General features: G+C 49.3%; 1 protein-coding gene and 1 long non-coding RNA gene across 2 annotated transcripts in view; one reads left to right on the forward strand and one right to left on the reverse strand.

Annotated features, from left to right (window-relative positions):
• Positions 1-3346: 3346 nt before the first annotated feature.
• Positions 3347-7110, forward strand: Gm30724. The gene is made up of 4 exons (XR_384652.2): positions 3347-3468; positions 4762-4823; positions 6311-6595; positions 6787-7110. It is a non-coding gene; the product is annotated as a predicted gene, 30724 (long non-coding RNA).
• A 4546-nt stretch (positions 7111-11656) lies between these two features.
• The window catches only part of Tekt5 (tektin 5), a 37504-nt gene continuing 28989 nt past the window's right edge, over positions 11657-20171 (reverse strand). The window contains exons 6-7 of the mRNA NM_001291001.2: positions 14963-15117; positions 11657-12140 (exon numbers count right to left, since the gene is read on the reverse strand). Of these exons, the coding sequence (NP_001277930.1) occupies positions 11711-12140; positions 14963-15117 (585 nt within the window). The 3' untranslated portion in view covers positions 11657-11710. The remainder of the gene's footprint in view (positions 12141-14962; positions 15118-20171) is intronic.

Here is a 20171-nt window from a genome sequence, read left to right on the forward strand (position 1 = left end):
ACACACCTGAGACCCAGCATGGTGAGGCACACCTATAACCCAACATGGTGAGGCACACCTATAACCCAACATGGTGGGGCACACCTGAGACCCAGCATGGTTGGACACACCTGAGACCCAGCATTGTGGGGCACACCTGAGACCCAGGATGGTGGGGCACACCTGAGACCCAGCATGGTGGGACAGACCTGTAACCCAGCATGGTGGGGCACACCTGTAATCTCAGCACTCAGAAGGTGCAGGCAGGAAAACCAGAAACTCAAGGCTGGGCCAGTGAGAAGGATCAGCTGCAAAAGCGCTTGCTGCCAAGCCTGACGACCTGAATTTGACCCCTGGGACGTGCATATTGGAAAAGGACAAGGGTCTCCTGCAAGTTGTCCTCAGACCTTCATGTGAGCATGGACAGACAGATAGACAGATGGACAAACATGCACACACACACACACACACACACACACACACACACCAAAGTAAGTAAGTAAATAAAGAAGTGCATGTAAAACATAGAAAGAGTTCATTGGAACAGGAGAGATGGCCCAGTGGCTAAGAACCTTTGGCGCTATTTTTTTTTTTTAATGTGTGAAAGTTTTAACTGCGTGAAAGTTTTAACTGCATGCATGTCTATATATACATGTGTGCAGTCCACACAGAAGCCAGAAGAGGGCATGGCATCTCCCTGGGACTGGAGTCTCACATGGTTGTGAGATACAATGTGGGTTCTGGGAATTGAACCTGGGTGCCCTTGAAGACTGATCAGTGCTTTAATCACTTAGCCACCTCTCCAGTCCCACATCTACTGTTCTTGCAGAAAACACAGGTTCCGTTCACAGCACCTACATGGTGGCTCACAACCACATGTGACTCCAGTTCCAAGGTATCTGACACCATTTTCTGGCCTCCTCAGGTACCAGGCACATACATGGTACACATTCATAATGTAAGCAAACCCCTCACACACATTAAATAAACCTTAATAAGAGATGAGACTGTCAAGGTCTAACACATATGAAGTGGAGGCCATCCCAGGAATTATGAGATTTGCTCAGTTTCCAAGCTCACCTGAGTGCCTCACCCCATGCAATGTGGCTGAGGGCAGTCCCAGCTCACAGAGCCCTGAGCACTGTAGAAATGAATAGTTGCAATGAGCAGACAGTATTGGCGAGCTGAGAGGTACTCTGGCAGCACCAGGCTGAGTGACAGGTTCGGCAACAGGAGAGTCACCCCTGCTAAGTGCTGCCCGCCGCTTGCTTTGCATTGGTCTTGGAGTGCGTTTTCTAGAACTTCCGCAGAGCAGAATGGACTGAAATTTCTGCACTCTGGGACCTGCTCCAGGGAACCAGCGGGGATATGTTTGGACCTGCCCATATTCCTCTCCACCCCTCACCGCCACCTCAAATCACCCACTTGGCCAGCACCCTGCTTCCAGGGGGTGGGGCTGGCAGAGCCTCAGCCTTCCCTGCCTCCAAGGCACTCTGTTTACCAGGCCTGGCAACACCCCGGGATTGTAGCTCACACTGGTCCCTCCCCACCATGCCCTAAAGGTCACTACCCAGGGATCCTTGCCCTTTGGGGCATGCTCACAGTGGTCACAGGGATGTGCGGGGAGGTGCCTGGCATAGGCATTTGTGCAAGGGAGTAGCCTCAGGGTGCGCAGCAGCCCAGGCCTGTGGGCGTCAGGCAAACAACCCTTCAGTGTCCAGCACAGCCCACCCAGCCCTTCTGTCCCGTGGGGGTGGGAGCCTACCAGTAACTCTGGGGTAATAGGGGTAAGAGCTTCATGGCCATCACCCTCTCCAACCCTAGCCCTCTTTTATAAACCCACCTACACACACCCTAGGATGAGAAACCCTAGTGGCTCCGCATGCCTGAGTGTAGGCTGGGTGGCTTTGGATGGATGGCAAAGACACTATCCACTCAGTCAGTCAGGGTACTGGGAAACCCTTGGTCCTTCCCTCCCTTTCTGTCCATTCTTGACCCCTGCATAGTAAACTTCAGGCAAGCAAGCAGGCAGGCTTGCAGCCAAGTTCAAGATGCAAGAAGGCAAGCAGCACTCTCGTGGGTGTCAAGGGCAAGGGGAGCTGGGTTTGAGGCCTTGGTTCCCTGTTGCCCTCTACCCTTGCGCATGCCCTCTGTAGCAGAGGAGCCTCTGCCACCCCACTCCTGTCCTCCAGGGCATTTGCAATGCTTGCAGAAGTCTAGTTTTCAAGAAGCGCCACTGAGGAGAGGTGAGCCGTTTGAAACCCATACCAGGCTGGTAGGAGCAGGAGCAGCACATACCTGGGCAGCTGGGGGAGGGGAGATACACGAGGGAAGCTGTGCAGGAGGGAGGTGCTCAGGACACTGCACTAATGTATGCAGGGCTTCCTGGGCACCTAGCATGATCGGATGCTGGAAGTGTCCATCATTGTTGTGGTCACTATGGTCGCTCTACTCTCTGTGAACTGAGTTCCCTTGAGTGTAAGTAGTTTCTTAGCCTCCACAGAACGGGGGGACATGTGCTTTTTCAGAAGAGGAGGCCCATTTGGCTTCAATACCACCTCAAGAGAGCTACCAGCCTCACCTTCGATTTTGGACTTAGCTTGGGTTTTATTGATGCCCTGGTCCCTCTCCCAGGATCCAATTTTCAGAGACTCCCTCTCTCCATCCTCCATTGTTTTGGGATGCTTGTCTCATTTGGACAAATCCACCAGGAACTATTGTAAAATTACCTACTACATGACGCCACTTACCCTGGGACATCTATTCATCTAACAAGAAAAGAATGTTTTGGACTGCACGGCTATAGGCCAGCATATGGAACTTGAAGCAGGAAGATTGCTACAAGTCCAAGGCCATCCTGGGCTATATATAGTGGGTTCAAGTTTTGCCTGAATTATGGAATGAGTCCAAGACAGCCTAGACCAGTTTGGGCAAAGGGTGAGACGCGTCTCATTTTTTCCCCTCCAGATCCTTAGCATATTCCAGAAATTGGTACAGGAGGTAAGGTTGCAAAGTGAGAGAAAAGATGCTCTCAAGGCCCTCGGAGAGGAGGCTAACCACACCTAGATTCAGTCAACCCTGGAGTTCCTGACTCTACAAATGGGGAAGGCTCAGGAAATTTGCTGGGACCTAAGCAGGTAGCTGTGGACAGGACCAATGTTGCTGGTGGAGAGAGGACACCGCACAGAGGATGCCATGACCAAGTAAAGCCCAGAGGAACTGAAGCTGGAGGAGCAAGCCTGATTTAAAGGCCTGAGAGTCCTGCATAAGAAGCTGCTATGATTGCGGTGTGAACAGACACTTTGAACCTCAGGCTCCTTGCCAGGGTTGGGCCTCACTCCCAGCTCCCTCCTCCTGCTCTGGGGCCCAGGCAGTTGGGAGAGGAATTTGGAGACAGGCTTGAGTTTGCCCAGCTTCAACAACCAGGAAGCTCCATCGTGCCTGTGACTCCTACGTGCTGAGCAGTTCAGCTTCCCTTCATTCCTAGAGGTCAGTAGGAACCTGTTATCGATGCCACACAAAGATGCCAGTGCCATCAAGCCCCTAGAAGGCAGGACCAGAATCCCACCCACCCTCTGCCCTCCTTCTCAGGTGTTGTCTACCAAGATGCTGACTGAGAGCATGCAGGGGACTAAGAACAGAAGAGCAGCAGGCCCTCTACCTATCTGTAGTCAGGATCCCCACCCCCACCGCTCACACATCCTGCAGCTCCCCTCCTCCTGGAGGAATCCACACCGGTGCCTATGGGGCTGGGTTTGGTTGGCATGGAGCTGGCAAGTGCTCCCTTCTACTCAAGGACATGTGAGGGATTGGCGCAGGGAGCCAGTGGGAGAGGCTTAGTGTGTACTTCATTTGTGTACAGTGAGGAGTGCTAGAGGCTTAGCTCCTGATGTCATTCTTTATTGTTTGTTTAAGCTGGTGGGTGTGTGCGTGCGTGTGTGTGTGTGTGTGTGTGTGTGTGTGTGTGTGTGTGTGTGTGTACGTCCGCGCGCGTGTGTGTGTGTGTCTCAGAATGAACCGTTTTGATGGTCAGAGAATTTGGGGGGTGGATTTTCTTCTTCCATCTTTATGTGGGTTCCAGGGATTGGATTTAGCTCACCAGATTTGTTCAGCAACTGCCTTTATCTGTTGAGCCATTTCCAAGATGAACCATTTAAAAGGGTGCCAGTGGGCCCTATCTACAAGGTCATGTGAGCCTCACCTCTGGTTAACAGCAAACCACACTCTCCACCCAAATAAGAGCCCATACTCGTGCCTGTTGGGCAGCTACTACCGATGCCTCCCTGCAGAACCTTCAGAACCAAATGGCGGTCGGCCCAGCCAGCCAAAGTGTTTGTTATACAAACCTGAGGATATGAGTTCAATTCCCAGAACCCATGTAAGGGAAGAGGAACCAGCTCTACAGACTTGACCTCTGGTGTTCACAAATAAGCCATGGCACAGTGCCCCCCACCCCCATTAGTAAATAAAAGTAAATACTTGCCGGGCAGTGGTGGCGCACGCCTTTAATCCCAGCACTTGGGAGGCAGAGGCAGGCGGATTTCTGAGTTTGAGGCCAGCCTGGTCTACAAAGTGAGTTCCAGGACAGCCAGGGCTACACAGAGAAACCCTGTCTCAAAAAAACAAAAACAAAAACAAAAAAACAAAACAAAAACAAAAACAAAAATCAAACAAACAAACAAAAAAGTAAACACTTAAAAACAAACTGGGTGACCTGCCCTGAGAGACAGCAGGGTGTATTGTGTGAACAAGATATCTAACCTCCCTGCTTGGTTATGCCAGGCATGTCCTTCCATGTTCATGAGGACAACCCCAAACGTGGAAAAGAGACAACCACCACCCAAGTAAGTCATTTTTCTCACCCATATTCTCAGCTATGGGTCTCCTTCAGTGGGCATCACCAAACCTGAGCCCAGCACTGCAGCTGTGCCACCCCTGTCAGGACACACATGCCACCAGCTGTGCGGTGCTGAAGGGATGGGGCAGCAGTCCCTCACATGCCCGTCTCAGTTGTCTGGGGCTCTGTCTGCATGGGTGCCCACACCCCAAGCTTGCCCTCAGTGGAGTGCCAAGAATGCTAAGTAGTCTGCTGGGTGGGGAGGAGGTAGAGCTGACCATATCTCGGGGACACAGAGAATTCCATCCATGGGCACGTCCGAGGTCACATGATACCAAAGAAGGTGCAACCAGATCCTGGAAGCCCAGCCCCCATCCCGTATCAGACCAGGAATGTTCTGTATGTCTTCAGGGGAGGAACGGACAGAAGAGTCTGCAGCAGCCCCTAGGAATTTCAATTGTCTTCTGACCCCTCCACCCAGCCTGCAGGAGGGGGCACTCGTCTAGAGCACTTTCAGATACACAGGAGCAAACAGCTGAGACTTTGTGTGATGGTGACGCGCTGACATTTCAGGGCCAGGCTAAATGACGTGGGCATTTTACTCTCTAAGCCTGTACCCCAAGAAGCTGGGAAGCGGGGAGGATATTTGGAGTACCCAAGGGGAGCCAGGGCCAGTTCATCCTCACTGTGTCACGGTGGGCAAGTGTCATCACCTCTCTGTGCCTCTGTTTTCTCAACTGTAAAGTGAGAAAACACCCATCTCATGGCGTGAACGTGGGGTTACCTCACTGTCTGCCCTTTATCACCGTTCATGGCTAAGGCCTCAAGAGGATGGGGAAACGCTTTCTCAGGTCAGCCAGCGGATAGGGCTATGGTGTCCTGCTCTTTCATACAGCCTGTAGGGTTCACCTTTGCCAGTGGCCTTGCAAACAATAGCTTTCTTTTATTTGGGAAGCTGAGTCCAGCCATTCTGGATTTGAGTATCTGCGTTGAAATCTTACCTCTCTCACTTATTTACTGTGAGTATAGGTGAGTTCCTTGCTGTCTCTGTACTTGAATCTGTGTAGTTTTGTTTCTTAGCCGCATTTATCTACGTGTGTGTACCAGAGTACACGTGTGTGGTGGTCAGAGCACAGCTGCTACCATATGGGTCCAGGTATTGAACTTGGGTCATCAGACTTGGCAGCAAGCACCTCAACCACCGAAACCAGCTTGCCAACCTTTTTTTCCTGCTTTACCAATTTTTATCAATGTTCACTGACCCTTTATCAGTGCCCGTGGCACTACTGAGAGCTCAGCTCTTTCTCAAGAATCCATAACTTCAAGAAGAACACAGGCTCCTATCTGTGAAAGATCTGCCCGCTGGCTTTTCCTTATCACAGTTTAAGAGTGGTAAGAACTTGGTTCTCTTTGTGACGTCAGGGTCTTCAGCTGACTGTATGAGATGCTGGAAGTCTGCCCTACTAATCTTTCCTTGGCCATTGTCTTCATCAGTCTTGCATGCAGCAGCTCAAATGACACCTGTCATGCACACGGCTCCACATAGGTGTGCCTTGTGAGCACGCTGGAGGCCACAGTCAAGCTGGATCACCTTTCCCTTCACACCCATCAACCCAACGAGAGAAGAAAGGCATTCGTCTACATGGGCTATGGGAACGAGAGTGACATAGTGGTCAAGTTCAGGGAAGACAAGGACACTGACCCAGTGGGACTTCTGATGGACTGATCCTGTGCAGGGTGTGAGACAGAACCACAGACAGACAGAGTGGCTAGGCTGTGGTAAGTCATTAGTCACTGCTGAGATAGTTTGAGTCAAGTGTCCCCTCTAGACACACATTTTGAATGCTTGGTTCCCCAGTTGGTGACGATATCTTGGGAGGCTCTAGAACTGTGGGAGGTGGCAGTTGGTTGGCAGAAGTATATTGTTAGGATGAGTCCTTCTCCTAATTTGGCTGCCTCTCTATTCCTAGGTCCACCATGCTGTGAACAGTGACTCCCTGTGCCTGTGTGGCTCCAACTGCCACAGACAACAGCACTCTGCCATCTCTTCCCTGATGTGACATACAGTAAATGCCTTGAGTCATCTTCATGGATTTTAGTCACAATGGTGTAAAAGTAACCGATGCCCAACACACAGGAGGGGCCTTTGGCTCAGTGATCAGACATGAAGGCAGAGGCCTGGATTGGCTCTGGTGAGGCCTTCCTGAAGCATAGCACTGTGGAGTTTCACATCTGACATCTCTCAACTCAGCCATTGGTGGCAGAAAAATCCATATCTTCAGGAGGGGTGTGTGTGTGTGTGTGTGTGTGTGTGTGTGTGTGTGTGTGTGCAAGGAGAACCCCAGGGCTGTGAGGTAGCTCAGCAGGCAAACTCACTTGCTGTGTCTAACCTGGCGGCTCTTGAGTTCTGCCCCCAGACCACACACGGTAGAAGGACAGAACTGGCTTGCTATGGCATGAGTCTCCATGACACACACAAAGAAAAAAAGTAATTAAAAAAAAGTTTTTGTCAAAGAGTCTTTGGACTCCTCAGCTGACCAAAGCTGCTTTCTGGGGGTGCTCAGGCGGAAGGCCTACAAGAACAGAGCCATCCCATTTGGAGTCTCTTGAAGATATACGTTGATAGTGAACAGGTCACACTAGAAAGCACGGAGCCACAGGAAAGCTGGCCAAGTCTGTTCTCCATTCCAAATCTTGAGGGTACCATTCAAGTCCCTTCTAAAAAAAAAAAAAAAAAAAAAAAAAAAAAGGTTTATTTTACATATATGAGTGTTTTGCCTGTGTGTATATATGTGCATCACGTGAATGCCTGGTGCTGGTGTGTTCAGAACAGGGGATCGGTTCCCCTAGAACTGGAGCTATAAAAGGTTGTGAATCACCATGTGGGTGCTGGGAATCAAACCCAGGTCCCCTGGGGGAAAAAGTGCCCTTAACTGTCAAGCCATCTCTCCAGCCACTTAAAGTGCCACCTTGTCTCCACCCCTAGAACTCTGACTTTCCAGAGGGACCAGGCTATTTCTCTATCTTCCCCATGCTTGCTCTTTGAGACAGAATCACATAGAAATCAGGCTGGTGTCAGACTCCATTGATAGCTGATGACTTTGAACTCTCGATCAGTCTGCTTTTACCTCCAGAGTGCTGGGAGTAAAACACGCTCCATCACACCAGGTCACTTGTGGGGTTTTTTGTGTATGTTTGTGCTTGCATGGATTCTTGTACACCCCATGTCCTCAGAGGCAGAAGAGGAGGACACCAACTCCCTTGGACCTGGAGTTCACAGACATTTGAGCCTGGATGTGGGTTCAGGGATCCAAAGCCCTGTACTCTTCAAGGGCAGTATGCTCTCTTAACTGGTGAACCATCTCTTGAGACCCACCACGCCGTTTTATGCAGTGCTGGAGGATGGAACCAGGGCTTCATGCATGCTAGGTAAGCACTCCACCAAGTCAACCACATCCCCAGACTCAAGGAGTTCAGAGTTCTTACCAAATCCCAGCAAGAAGGGCCTATGCAATGTCAGCGGTGACATCTTTGAAGCAGGACAAGAGGGGATCAGGGATCAGTAAGACATGGGAAGGGCTGTGTCAAATGCATATGTATCAACCATACCAATGAATATGGGTGGAAGGTAACATGTAAGCTATTTTCTTCCCCCTGAGGTGGGGCTATATAGCCCTGGAAAGCCAGGAATTTGCTACACAGAAACCTGCCTGCCTCTGCCTCTGCCTCCTGAGTACATGGGCCACCATAACCAGCTCCATATAGAAAAAAAAAAAAAGCCAAATGCACATATATATGCATATAAATGTAGCCTTCGTTATTCAAAGGCCAGCAAAGGATGTGCTGGGCTACAAAAAGGCCTCCTCACTCCCAGACCATGGGCTTCTCTTTCCTCTCTCTCCAAAATCTCCTAGAGTTCTAACACAAGTTCTGGTCTTCAGGAAAATGCTAACACTAATACACACACACACACACACACACACACACACACACACACACACACACCCTCCTTAGAGACTGGTGTTTCTTGGAGCCTGCTAGCTGGACAGCATCTCTCCTGTGCCAACTTGGAAAGTGGGTCAGCTGGGAATTCCTCTATAACCTCTCAGGCTGTTCTTGGGCCTGGAATGAGGCCAGCCATGGGGCTGTCTCTGAGATTTCCTGCCATGGGCCCTGTCTGCTGCAGAATCACTACCCTATTTAACTGTGGTTAGCAGCATGCTGACTTCTGAGAATCATGGTGTGTGTGTGTGTGTGTGTGTGTGTGTGTGTGTGTGTGTGTGTGTACATGTGCACACACATGCTCATGTGCACACATATGCTCATGTGCACACATGCGAGCATGCATTGGGGTGGCCACCATCATCTGGGCCTTCTGATATATTTGGCAGGTGGGTCTGGGGTTCACTTTTCCCACCCTCAATACAACCACACATCTCAGCCTCGGGTGTTAGCTGCCTACCAAGCACAGCATGGAGTCAGCCCTATCCATTTGTATACAGTTATGCGGGCTCTTGCTCTTGCCTGAATGAAGGTTTATGACCACTGTGTGTAGTGGCTGAGATCCAGAGATGACGAGGTCTCAGGTACCCTGATTACTTCTGCTTGTTTTATTTCCAATTTCATCCAAAACCTTCTAAACATTGGTTTCTCAAAATCTTCACGCATAAGCATGAATGCTGGCATTTCCCCTCTGTCACCTACAAAGACAGTGGGGCTCCTCCTTCCTAATGCCGAGACCCTCTAATACAGTTCCTCATGCTGTGGTGACCCCCAACCGTAAAATTATCTTCATTGCTACTTCATAACTGTATTTTTGCTACTGTTATGAGTCATAATGTAAATATTTTTTGAAGTTTTGCCAAAAGGGTCTTCACCCACAGGTTCAGAACCACCGCACTAAAGGGTTCTTTAGAGCAACAGTCTATAGGACACAGCATCAGACTGGAACTCAAAGCATAAGATAAACACACGTCCACACTGCTATGCTAAACTTCAGAAAGAATTCATTAGGGGAGCCAAAGAGAGGAAGCTCTCCTCCAGATGAATTGCAAGAGTATGCAGAAGCTGCAGCCAGCCAGACGCCCTACAGGGGAAAAGCACTTGCTAGGCCTGGTGACCTGAGTTCTAGCTGCAGTGCTCACAAAGGGTAGAAAGAAAATGGCCTCCTCAAAGTCACCCTCTATCCCACACACACAAGAGAACAAACAATAAAAAAGTTTTAAAAAGATGAAAGATCCATTTTAACCCAGTGGAATGTGGAATCTGGTCCAGAAAGAGGAAGTGGACCGAAAAAATGGTGAAATCTAATGAACTCTGGGGTTTAGTTGACAGAAATATGTGGATATAAACCTCTTAGTTTTGGCAAATTCTCTATAACAGGTACGATGCCAGTAATCTGAGAGCTGAGTGTGGTGGGTACAGCCTTCAGTCTCAGCACCTAGGAGGTAGAGGCAGAAGAATCTGTCAGTTCAGGATTAGCCCAGGCTACACAATGAGATTCTGTCTCAAGAAAAAGAAAGAAAATTCAGGTATAATGGGTGAGCAGCACCATGAGGATTTACGGACAGTTGTGACACACCATGTGGATGCTGGGAATCAAACTTCAATCCTCTCTATGAGCAGTGAGCATTCTTAGCTGCTGAGCCACTTCTCCAGCCCTGAGAGGCTTTTTGTTGCCCAGCTCAGCTTACTCCAGGCCTGTGAGCTTCCTGGCAATCTTGTTTCTGCCTCCCTTCTAGCTGTAGGAGGGCTGGTTATAGAGATATGCACCACCTTGTTTAGCGTTTTTAACATAGGTCCTGGCTATGAAGTTTGCAGAATCAGCAAAGACTTACCAGCTGAGCCATCTTTGCCCAACTCTGTTACTTTTGCACTAGTCCGTGAATCTGAAATGACTGGGAAACAACCCATATCTATTAAATATGCTAAACAAATAAGTCGCCACAGAGGCAGAATCGCAGCTCATATTCTGAATTCTTAAATAGTGAGGAGAAGAAAGATAAGAAAACAGAGGAACCAAACACAGACACTATTGCACATGCCAGCAAGATTTTGCTGACAGGACCCTGATATAGCTGTCTCTTGTGAGGCTATGCCAGTGCCTGGCAAATACAGAAGTGGATGCTTACAGTCATCTATTGGATGGAACACAGGGCCCGCAATGGAGGAGCTAGAGAAAGTACTCAAGGAGCTGGAGGGGTCTGCAACCCTATAGGTAGAACAACAATATGAACTAACCAGTACCCCCAGAGCTGGTGTCTCTAGCTGCATATGTAGCAGAAGATGGCCTAGTCCGCCATCATTGGGAGGAGAGGCCCTTGGTCTTGCAAAGATCATATGCCCCAGTACAGGGGAATGCCAGGGCCAGGAAGCGGGAGTGGGTGGGGTGGGGAGCAGGGCTGGGGGTGGGGTATAGGGGACTTTCGGGATAGCATTTGAAATGTAAATGAAGAAAATATCTAATAAAAAATTGCTTAAACCGTCGGGCGTGGTAGCACACGCCTTTAATCCCAGCACTTGGGAGGCAGAGAGAGGCGAATTTCTGAGTTCAAGGCCAGCCTGGTCTACAGAGTGAGTTCCAGGACAGCCAGGGGAACACAGAGAAACCCTGTCTTGAAAAAAAATTTTTTTAAAAGAAAGAAAGAAAGCAGAGGAGAGGAGAGAGAGGAGGACGGAAGCTTCCTGTGTACCTGGGATGCCCCAGATACTAGGCTTTTTCCTTGTGGAATCTTGTCCTATCTCCCAGGACCTCCCACCGAGCTATCCACCCCTGGAACTAACTCAGAGAGCTTTGATTTAGTTTGGTCCTGTATCTTCACATTTTCCTAAAGACAGAAAGGGGAGAAAACGACTCTTTTATTTTCTTTTGAGCCTTTTCCAGCGTTATGCCATTTAACACACCGGTGCAAAGCCAGGGCCTGAACGGGACACAGAGTGGGAACAAAGCGCGGAGCCACAAGGGGCGTGACCCCCGCAAGAGGCCCCTCCTCCACAAGAGGCCCCGCCCCCACACGAGGCGGGGCCTTTACAAAGCGCTGAGCCGCTGCAGGGGCCGGAGCTGATACGAGGGGCGTGGTTGGCGTAAGGGCCTGAACCGATGGCAGAGCAGGTGTAGCCAGTCAGGCGGGGTGTGCTGGGGAAGGATTTGCGCATGCTCATGCATTTGTCCTTGTCAATACACAAGGTGTTGGCTTTGATGGCCAGCTCGTGCTCCAGACGGGACTTGGTCATCACCAGCAGCTGCAACGTGTCTTGCGTCTCCCGAAGCCTCAGCTTGAGCGTCTGTAGAGTGTCGTCTATGGTGAAGACCTCATTCACGAGCCTGGGGTGGGACAGAGAGAAACCTCCATGACTCTCCTTTAGCACAGACACCCCTGTATGACTGGTAAAGTGTCTAGGGGTGGCCACTGCAGTGCAGTCCTCAGCCCTAGAGGGGAGCACAGATGGATGAGCACCTGGGGGGGGGGGGGCGGTCACCAAGACTGACAAAGCATGAAGGAGGAGACAGATGGTACAGAGCAGAATCTGTCAATAAGCTAACTACCAGCTTGCCCCCAGGGCCAGCAGTCCCCCCCCCCCACCACCACACACACACACACACACACACACACACACACACACCCCGCTTCTCTAAGCTGAACTGAAAAAGGGTGTTCATACCAAGTGCCTACAGCAGTACCGTCCACCATGGCCCAGAAGAGGGAAAGACAAACTATGATATTGTCACTCTGAAAAACTATTCGACCATCACCCAAAGGAATAATTTATTCTGGTTTGTTTGTCTCTAAGATAGTGTCACTATGTTGGCCATGGTGACATTGTCTCCAACTCTAGTGCTCAAGCTGTCCTGCCTAAGTCACTCAAGCACACCTGGCCTATTATGTGACTTGTTTTGTCTTGCCTTTGCCTTTTCTGGTCTTGTCGCCCCCACCCCCACCCCACCCCACCTTCTCCTTCCCTTTCCATTCCTTGCCCCACACAGTCCAGAACAGCCTCAAATTCTCTACATAGCCAGGTGAACACTGCTCTCCTTCCTTCACATCCCAAGGGCTGAGGTCATAGGCAAGAGTCCTGCCTGCTCTGCCAGGTGCACTTTAATGAGTGTTGGCTACTTAGGAAACATGCTCTCCACAGCAAACACAGGAACCAGCCTCAACGACATATGAGATCAGGTTCTGGTGACTTGTGCTCCGGTCTCTTCCATCAGGAACACACGTCTATGCATACTGCGCTCACCCCTCTTGACTCACAGGTTCAGTCCTCAGAGAATGATGGCTCCCAACCAATGGAAGCCACCTGGCCTGGAAGAGAGCCCCGCCCAGCAGCCCACAGCCATTGGCCAACTGCCTCAGAGAGACTGAAGAATGCAGCACAGCGGAAAGACCTCTGGAGTGGAGTGTGCACCTCAGAGACAAGGGGGAGGAGTCTGAGGCCAGTCCCCACCTTATCCTGCCTCTGCAGAATTTCCCCAAATTCTGGAAGGTCTCTGATGGGGAACTTTGAAGTAGAGAAAAAAAGATAAGACTAAGTAGGCCATGTAGGAATCAAGGAGGAAAAGTTGAACCACAGCAGTGCGAGAGGCACTCAGAATTGGCCATGCTGTCTGCAAATGAGAAACCCGGGAGCTACATGAGGCTGAAGAGCTGGAATGTGGCCTCTTGATTCAGAAAGTGATATTTTAAAAAAGCCCTCTGTTCATTCAATTCATAGTCTATCTTTTAAATTGAATTTTAAAAACTTTTAAAGGACAAAATCTAATGTAGCCTAGGCTGGCCTCGAACTCTGTATAGCCAAGGATCATCCTGAACTTCTGGTCCCTCTTCCTCTACCTCCTGTGTCCTGTGAATCTGTGTTTCTGTGCAGTTTCTAAGGTGCTAGGAATCAACTCAGAACCTCATTCAAACTAGGCAAGCACTTGAATAATAGAGCTACATCTCCGACCCATTCAATTTTAAGTTAAATTTAAGAGAATGAGGATGTGGGTCAGTTGGTAGAGTGTTTGTCTCCCATGTGTAGGGCACTGTGTTCGATCCTCAATTCTACATGAAAAGAAGAGCAAGCATGAAACAAGAAAAAAGAGGCCAAGAATAGAATGATGATCGGCAGTGAGGAGCTCCAGGGCTGTGGCCGCCATTAGACGCCAGAGAGAGGGAGGACCCACCCCTGCCCTATGTGTCTGAGGCCCTTGCTGGAGATGTCTGTGCTTTCCACCCTCTCTCCTGAAGCAAGCCCACTTAGCCAGCAGGGTAGGCAGGATCTAGCCAGCCAGGGTTGACTTGGGCTCTTTGCAAGGAGAGAGGTAGGAGATGAACAGGGATGTTCACCCATCAGATCCTGTGGTAAGAGAAGCTGAAGAATGAAGGGGCCAAGATTGTGGTCTATCCCTACTGCTAAGGTCTCCTTGGCCTTTCAGAGGAAGCAGGAGGGCTTCCTGAGCAGAGATGTGGTGTTTGAAGGATGGGGAAGCTCTAGAGAGAGACAGGGTGGAACCCAGAGCTCTAGACCTCCAACCCAGCTCACAGCTGAGCTCTGGGACTGGGTGTCCTGAGTCATGCAGGGTTTGGTTCTCAGACGCAGTGTTCCTGCTGTGACCATCCAGGCAGGACTGAAAATATTCTGAAGAGACACCGTGTCCCTCATGTTGGCTAGCACATGATTGAAACTATAGTTCCCAAGAAACTGAAGTTTTCTCCCATCCCCACCCCCAGGGGTCTCATGATGGAAAGGAAAGGACTGAAGACAGCAATCAGGAGACTTCACCAAGTTCTAATAATCTATCAGAGCACCGTGCATGAGGGACAGGAGCTCAGGCAATGGCGGGTGAGACCAGGGCTGCTGTGCAGTCCTCTTGTCCTTTATTTGAGCCTGAATCTCGTGTGAGGACCTGAGGATGCACTGGGCAGTGTTGGAGCTTGGCTTCTGTATGAGTTCCTTTCCCCAGTGTGACCACACTGCATAATCTCCCGCCCATGCTTTTCAGTTGCTCGTCTACTTGTCCTGTTAAGAATGAGTAGACAAACCTAGCTTGTTAGAACTGCCAGGAAGAGCCTAGGCTCCGATACCTACAACCCCAGGAACAGTGGAGCCTCTGAGATCCACCCTTCTCATCCTGGAGTCCAGTAGTCTCCTCTCACCCCAACTCACCTGAACTGTGGCACATCCCTGCAGAGTTCCACATTGGGCCGTCGGGTCCTGCATGCTAGCATGGTCTGGGCCATCTTCAGTGGGTATTCCTTGGCCACAATGGCCCTCTCCAGCAACATGATGGTGTTTTCTGCCTGGAAGATCTCCTGCAGTATCTGTGGGGATGAGGAGACTATCACAGCCTGCCAGAAGTTTCTCACCTCCTCCTCGTGGGGGGGCAGGGAACTGAAGTCACCTCAGGGGCCTCTAGCCTTTCCCCAACCCTGAACACCTGTGGGACAGGGAGTGTGATTTGGGTGACCTTTGGAAACTGATACCATTCCTGCTTGTCACCATGACACTGACTGCTGGGGCTGGGCCAACATCAAGACTAATTTTGGGTTTTGAAACTCTGCGGGAGGAAGACAATCATTGTTTATCGGGAAGAGAAGAAGGAAGGAAAGGAGGGATGGAGGGGGAAAAAGGAGAAGAAAAAGGAAAAAGAAAAGGAAGAAAGGAGAGAAGAAGGAAGAGAGAAAAGGTGTGTGAGTGTGTGTTTGATTTTGTCTGTGTCTGTGTGTGAGTGTGTCTCTGTGTGTGTGGTTGTGTGTGAGTGTGTGTGTGTGGTGTGTGTGTGGTATGTGTGTGGTTATGTGTGTGTGTGGTGTATATGTGGTTGTGTGTGAACGTGTGTCTATGTGTGTGGTATATGTGTGTGTGAAAGTGTGTGTATGTGTGTGTGAATGTGTGAGTGTGTGTGTATGAGTGTGTGCGTGTGGTTGTGTGAGTGTGTGTGTGTGTGTGTGTATGTGTGTGTGGTGTGGTTGTGTGTCTGTTGGAGAGTGTTATCTAACATCTAGTCATAGAAATTAGGTTCCCCATATAATGCTGCCATTGTTTCACTCTATGGAAATGTGAATCCCAGCAGAGGCAGGAGGGAGCCTGCTGGGATGAGAAGTGACCCACATCAGAGGTCTGACACTGGAAAAATCTCCTTAGAATTCATTGGATTGCATGTACTTTTTGTTGTTGTTGTTATCAGACTGTTATACATCAGTAGAAGAGCAGGTGAAAGACTGCACTGTGGCTCAATGGCAGAGTGCTTGCCCGGCATGAATGAGAAAATGAGAGAAAAATCACACAGGAACAGGTCAGTGACCAGTTGACATTCGTCCTGGGAACATGAAAGTCATCATGTGACTTTTTATACTTTTATGTGTTTGAAATTTTTCATAATAAAAAATAAAAGAACTGGAAATGTATGTGTGAAGCCCCGGCTTCCATCCCCGGGAGGTCAGAATCCAAGCACATCCTTAACTACAAAGTAAATTTGAGACCAGCCTGGGCTACATGAGACCTTATCTCAAAAATTAATGCACAAATAAAACTAATATAACAAGTATGCCAGTAAAGTATAGGCACACTAGGCTGATCTATTACTGCTGAAGGGACCTGGCTTTGCCCCTGGCCATCCCTAGCCTTTCCCAGGGTTGAGTGGACGGTTGTACCTGGAATCTCCACACTGATAGCAATAACCTCCTGTGAGAAGGCTCTTTGTGCTGATACCCACTCCACTTTGGAATTACCCAGTACCAAAAACACACATGTTCTATTCCTGCCAAGCCTAAAAGTAATGCTCTCTATGATGGCTTGATTGCCAGAATCTTCTGCAATTATCCATCACCACAAAGAGTTCAATTTCATATAACCCAAGATCCAAGAATGCTTGAAGAAGAAAAAAATGCATCACTAGGCTCAACCATGACATTGTTTGACCCTGCTTGATCCAGTTTTACTGTAAATAGATGTTGGCTTTGTGTGCCACCAAGTTGAAATTAGACCCAACTCATAAAAGGGCTGTTTATTATTCCTGCTCTGCCAGTCTAATGTGTGAGGAGCATAAAAGCCAGAGAAATCGCTAGTAACATAGCACTGGGGGTGTCCCATCACCCAGGCAGGGGAGACTAGAGGGACAGAGGGAACCAAGAGGAGGAGCCAACTTCATCAGAAGAGTGGCCAAATAAACCACAGGACACCTGGCTACATCCAAATTCCAGAGTCACTGAGTGCCACTACCACTCTCCAAAGTGTGTGTGTGTGTGTGTGTGTGTGTGTGTGTGTGTGTGTGTGTGTGTATGGAAACCCTCTCTTGGTATGCTGGCTGGTGAAGGTGGGACATTTGGAAATTGAATAGATCATGATGTGGGGACCATTTCATCATGCAAGAAATCAATAATTTTCTAATCTAGAGGTCTCTCTGATACTGGAGACTTCCAGCCTCCAAAACTTGAATTTCATTGTTTGGGTATGATTTTGTTTGTTTGTTTGTCTGGTTTTTTTAAAAAATACTCTGTACCCTGGGCTAGCCTGGAGCCCATACATAGCCCTCCAGTTTTAGCCTTCAAAACGCTGGGAATATAAGCATGTGCCGCTGTACCTAAGTAAAATCCACTGTTTGTAAAGTATCCAGTCTATGCTATTTATAACAGCCAAAACAATCCAAGACATGCCTCAGTTATGGTATAGCACATGCTGAAACTCAAAAATGACATAATCTGATGTTCAGGTGTAATAGGGTGTCCATCCTGTGTTTTCATTTGCTAAATTCAAGAAGCCCACCCAGTACATGGACTAAGACTTGCTGCAGAGATTCCCTCTTCTCTATATTATTAAAAGCAAGGTCTTAGTATATAGCCAAGGTAAGCCTCTGCTTCATGAACCTCCTGCATCACCTCTCGAGTGCTGGATGTAGACATATGCATGACGCTGTGCAGGTCTTCCTTACTGATTCTTTTAAAGAGAACTTCACTATATATAGCCCAGGATTCCCTCAAACTCAAGACAATCCTCCTGCCCCAGCCTGCAGAGAGCTGGGATACCTGGCCCATAAACTGTCACTACTAAATAAATTATTAAAGATTGAGGTGATTCTATTTATAATCTTAGGTGCACAGTAATAGTTAGCTGTGCAGGTGGGTGGTAAAGTGGCGGGGGGGGGGGTGACTCTGAGGCTCCTTTTCATGTGTACACAAATAAGGCAGGGATGGAGCTGGATAGATTTGCATCCATGGTGACACAGGGACAAAGGGGGTGAAGACAGGAGTGTATGGGATTGCTTTCCTCCTGTCCCCTCCTGTCCTTCCCCAGGCTCCAGGCTGGAGCCCTCAACTGCTTAGTCCATCATACCCCTTTGCCCCTCCTCGCTGCACATCTTGATCAGACCTGTCTGTGGGTTTTCCAGAACACTGGGGGTTTCCAGAACCTTCTGCTACGGCCCACTGATGATTCACATCCAGGGCACATCTGCCCAGGCCCAGGTGGGTGTTTCTGCTGCCAAAATGTTCCTTCCCCACAGCCTCTTATCCAGCCCATCACTGAGAGCCAGGGTTGTCTCCATCCAAAGGAGACTAAGAGCCCCACAAGATCCACTGAGATAAACTCCCGGAAGCCCGAGTGTCTCCAGAATCTCCAGTGGGAGACCCAGTCTCTGAAAGACTGTGGACCATGATCCTGACAGTGTTCTCTGGCCAGGGCCTGGGCCTTCCTGAGCTATCAGGGCCATCACCCTGAGCAGGAGAGCATCCTGGATCAGCCTTCCTGGTGAGCAAAGTGCTTCTATCAGGCTTGTGTCACAACACAGAGAAAGATGACAAAGGTTAACGTCCCAATCCCCTGTGAAATCATTGCTAATCCAAGCGAGTAGATAGCATGTATGGTTGGTTGTAATGGCACATAAAATGAAGAGCCACAGAGCAATAATCAAAACCAGTGTCTAGGAATGCAAAGCACACTGCTAGTGGTACCACGGAGCACATAAAGATGGGAGCCAGGAACTTCACATGAACAATGTGTGCCAAGCGCTAACACAAAAGATAACCTCATCCTCTTCATCAGGACCAAAGGCAGAAAACAGAAAGCTCCCAGTCCTAAGAGTTTCTTTCAGTTGGGTGTTGTGACACGTTTCTCCCATCCCAGCATTCCGGAGGTAGACGTGGGAGGATCATTTCCAGTGAGGCTAACCTGGGCCACAGGAGACCCTGACTCAAAATTAATTAGTTAAATGACTTGCCACTGTGCCTGATGATGACTTCAGTTCTAGCCCTGAGACCCTCCCGGTGGACAGAGGGAACTTGCTCTCTGAGTCCTCTGATCTCTACCCATGCACCATCCCATGCACACATACATACACACAAGATAAAATACATGTAGACGAAACTTTCCCTTTAAGAAGAATCTTCAGTTCAAAGGGGAAAATACTATCTAAACAGTAAAAGTCAAAGTTCTAGAGATTCTTGGGCTCTGCCCCACTGAGGTTCTGACTCTGTGGATGGGACACTTCTCAGAATCCTTGGTGACTTGGTCATAGAAACCCCTGTTTGACTTAGAAGTGCAGAACTACTAGGTAAACTGAGGCTCTTCAGCAGGAAGGGGCTGGGCTAATTGCCTTGCTGCAGGTGGAGATGTGGAGCTAAGCCCAGGCTGTCTGTTCCAGCAAGGAGTCCTAAGCAGGATAGAGTTTGTTTACTATCTGTGCATGTGAACCCACAGGCGCTTCCCACAAGGGAATTGGCCCCACCCCAGGCTTCCAGCTTCTGGGAGAAATGTACAGACAATTTTGAAACTGGACACCCCCCGCCCCAAGCCCCAGCCCCAGCCCCAGAGTTGTGCTTTCTCCTGTGGCTCAGACTCTCCAGGCAACCAGGCAGGAAGCAGAGAACCCAGGAGGCCTCTGGAGAGGAGAGCCTGGGCAAGTGGGCACATGCTGCAGAATGCAGAGCCTCAAGTTCCAAGCTCTTACTAAATGTATGTAACATGTGTACACATACCCACACACACTCTACCTCCTTTGAAGCCACCCCAACCTGTTCCCAGAGCTGTGCTATTCCCACGTTTATATCAAATGCGGCAGGTTGTAGGGTATGGTGGTGTACATCCGCAAGTCAGCACTTCAGAGGATCACAAGTCCAGGTCCTGACTGGACTAAACTCTGAAAGCTGTTCTCAACAAGAACAAAGAAGAAAACTCAAGCAGGCATTTATCACACACAGGGCCTTTACAGAAGTTGTCCCCTCTGCTTAAGGAACTCCTTCTCAGATGCCAGCAGGCTCCCTTCATCACCTCCTCAGGCTGGGGCCTAGGCAGCTCTGGTTGCACCTCATTAAACAACGCTTCAGAACTTTAGCCAATGTGTGAGTCCCTTTCTTTGAGGCAAGGCCTACTCAAGTTTTCA

Source organism: Mus musculus, chromosome 16 (assembly GCF_000001635.26).
Source record: "Mus musculus strain C57BL/6J chromosome 16, GRCm38.p6 C57BL/6J".
Classification (NCBI taxonomy): domain Eukaryota; kingdom Metazoa; phylum Chordata; class Mammalia; order Rodentia; family Muridae; genus Mus; species Mus musculus.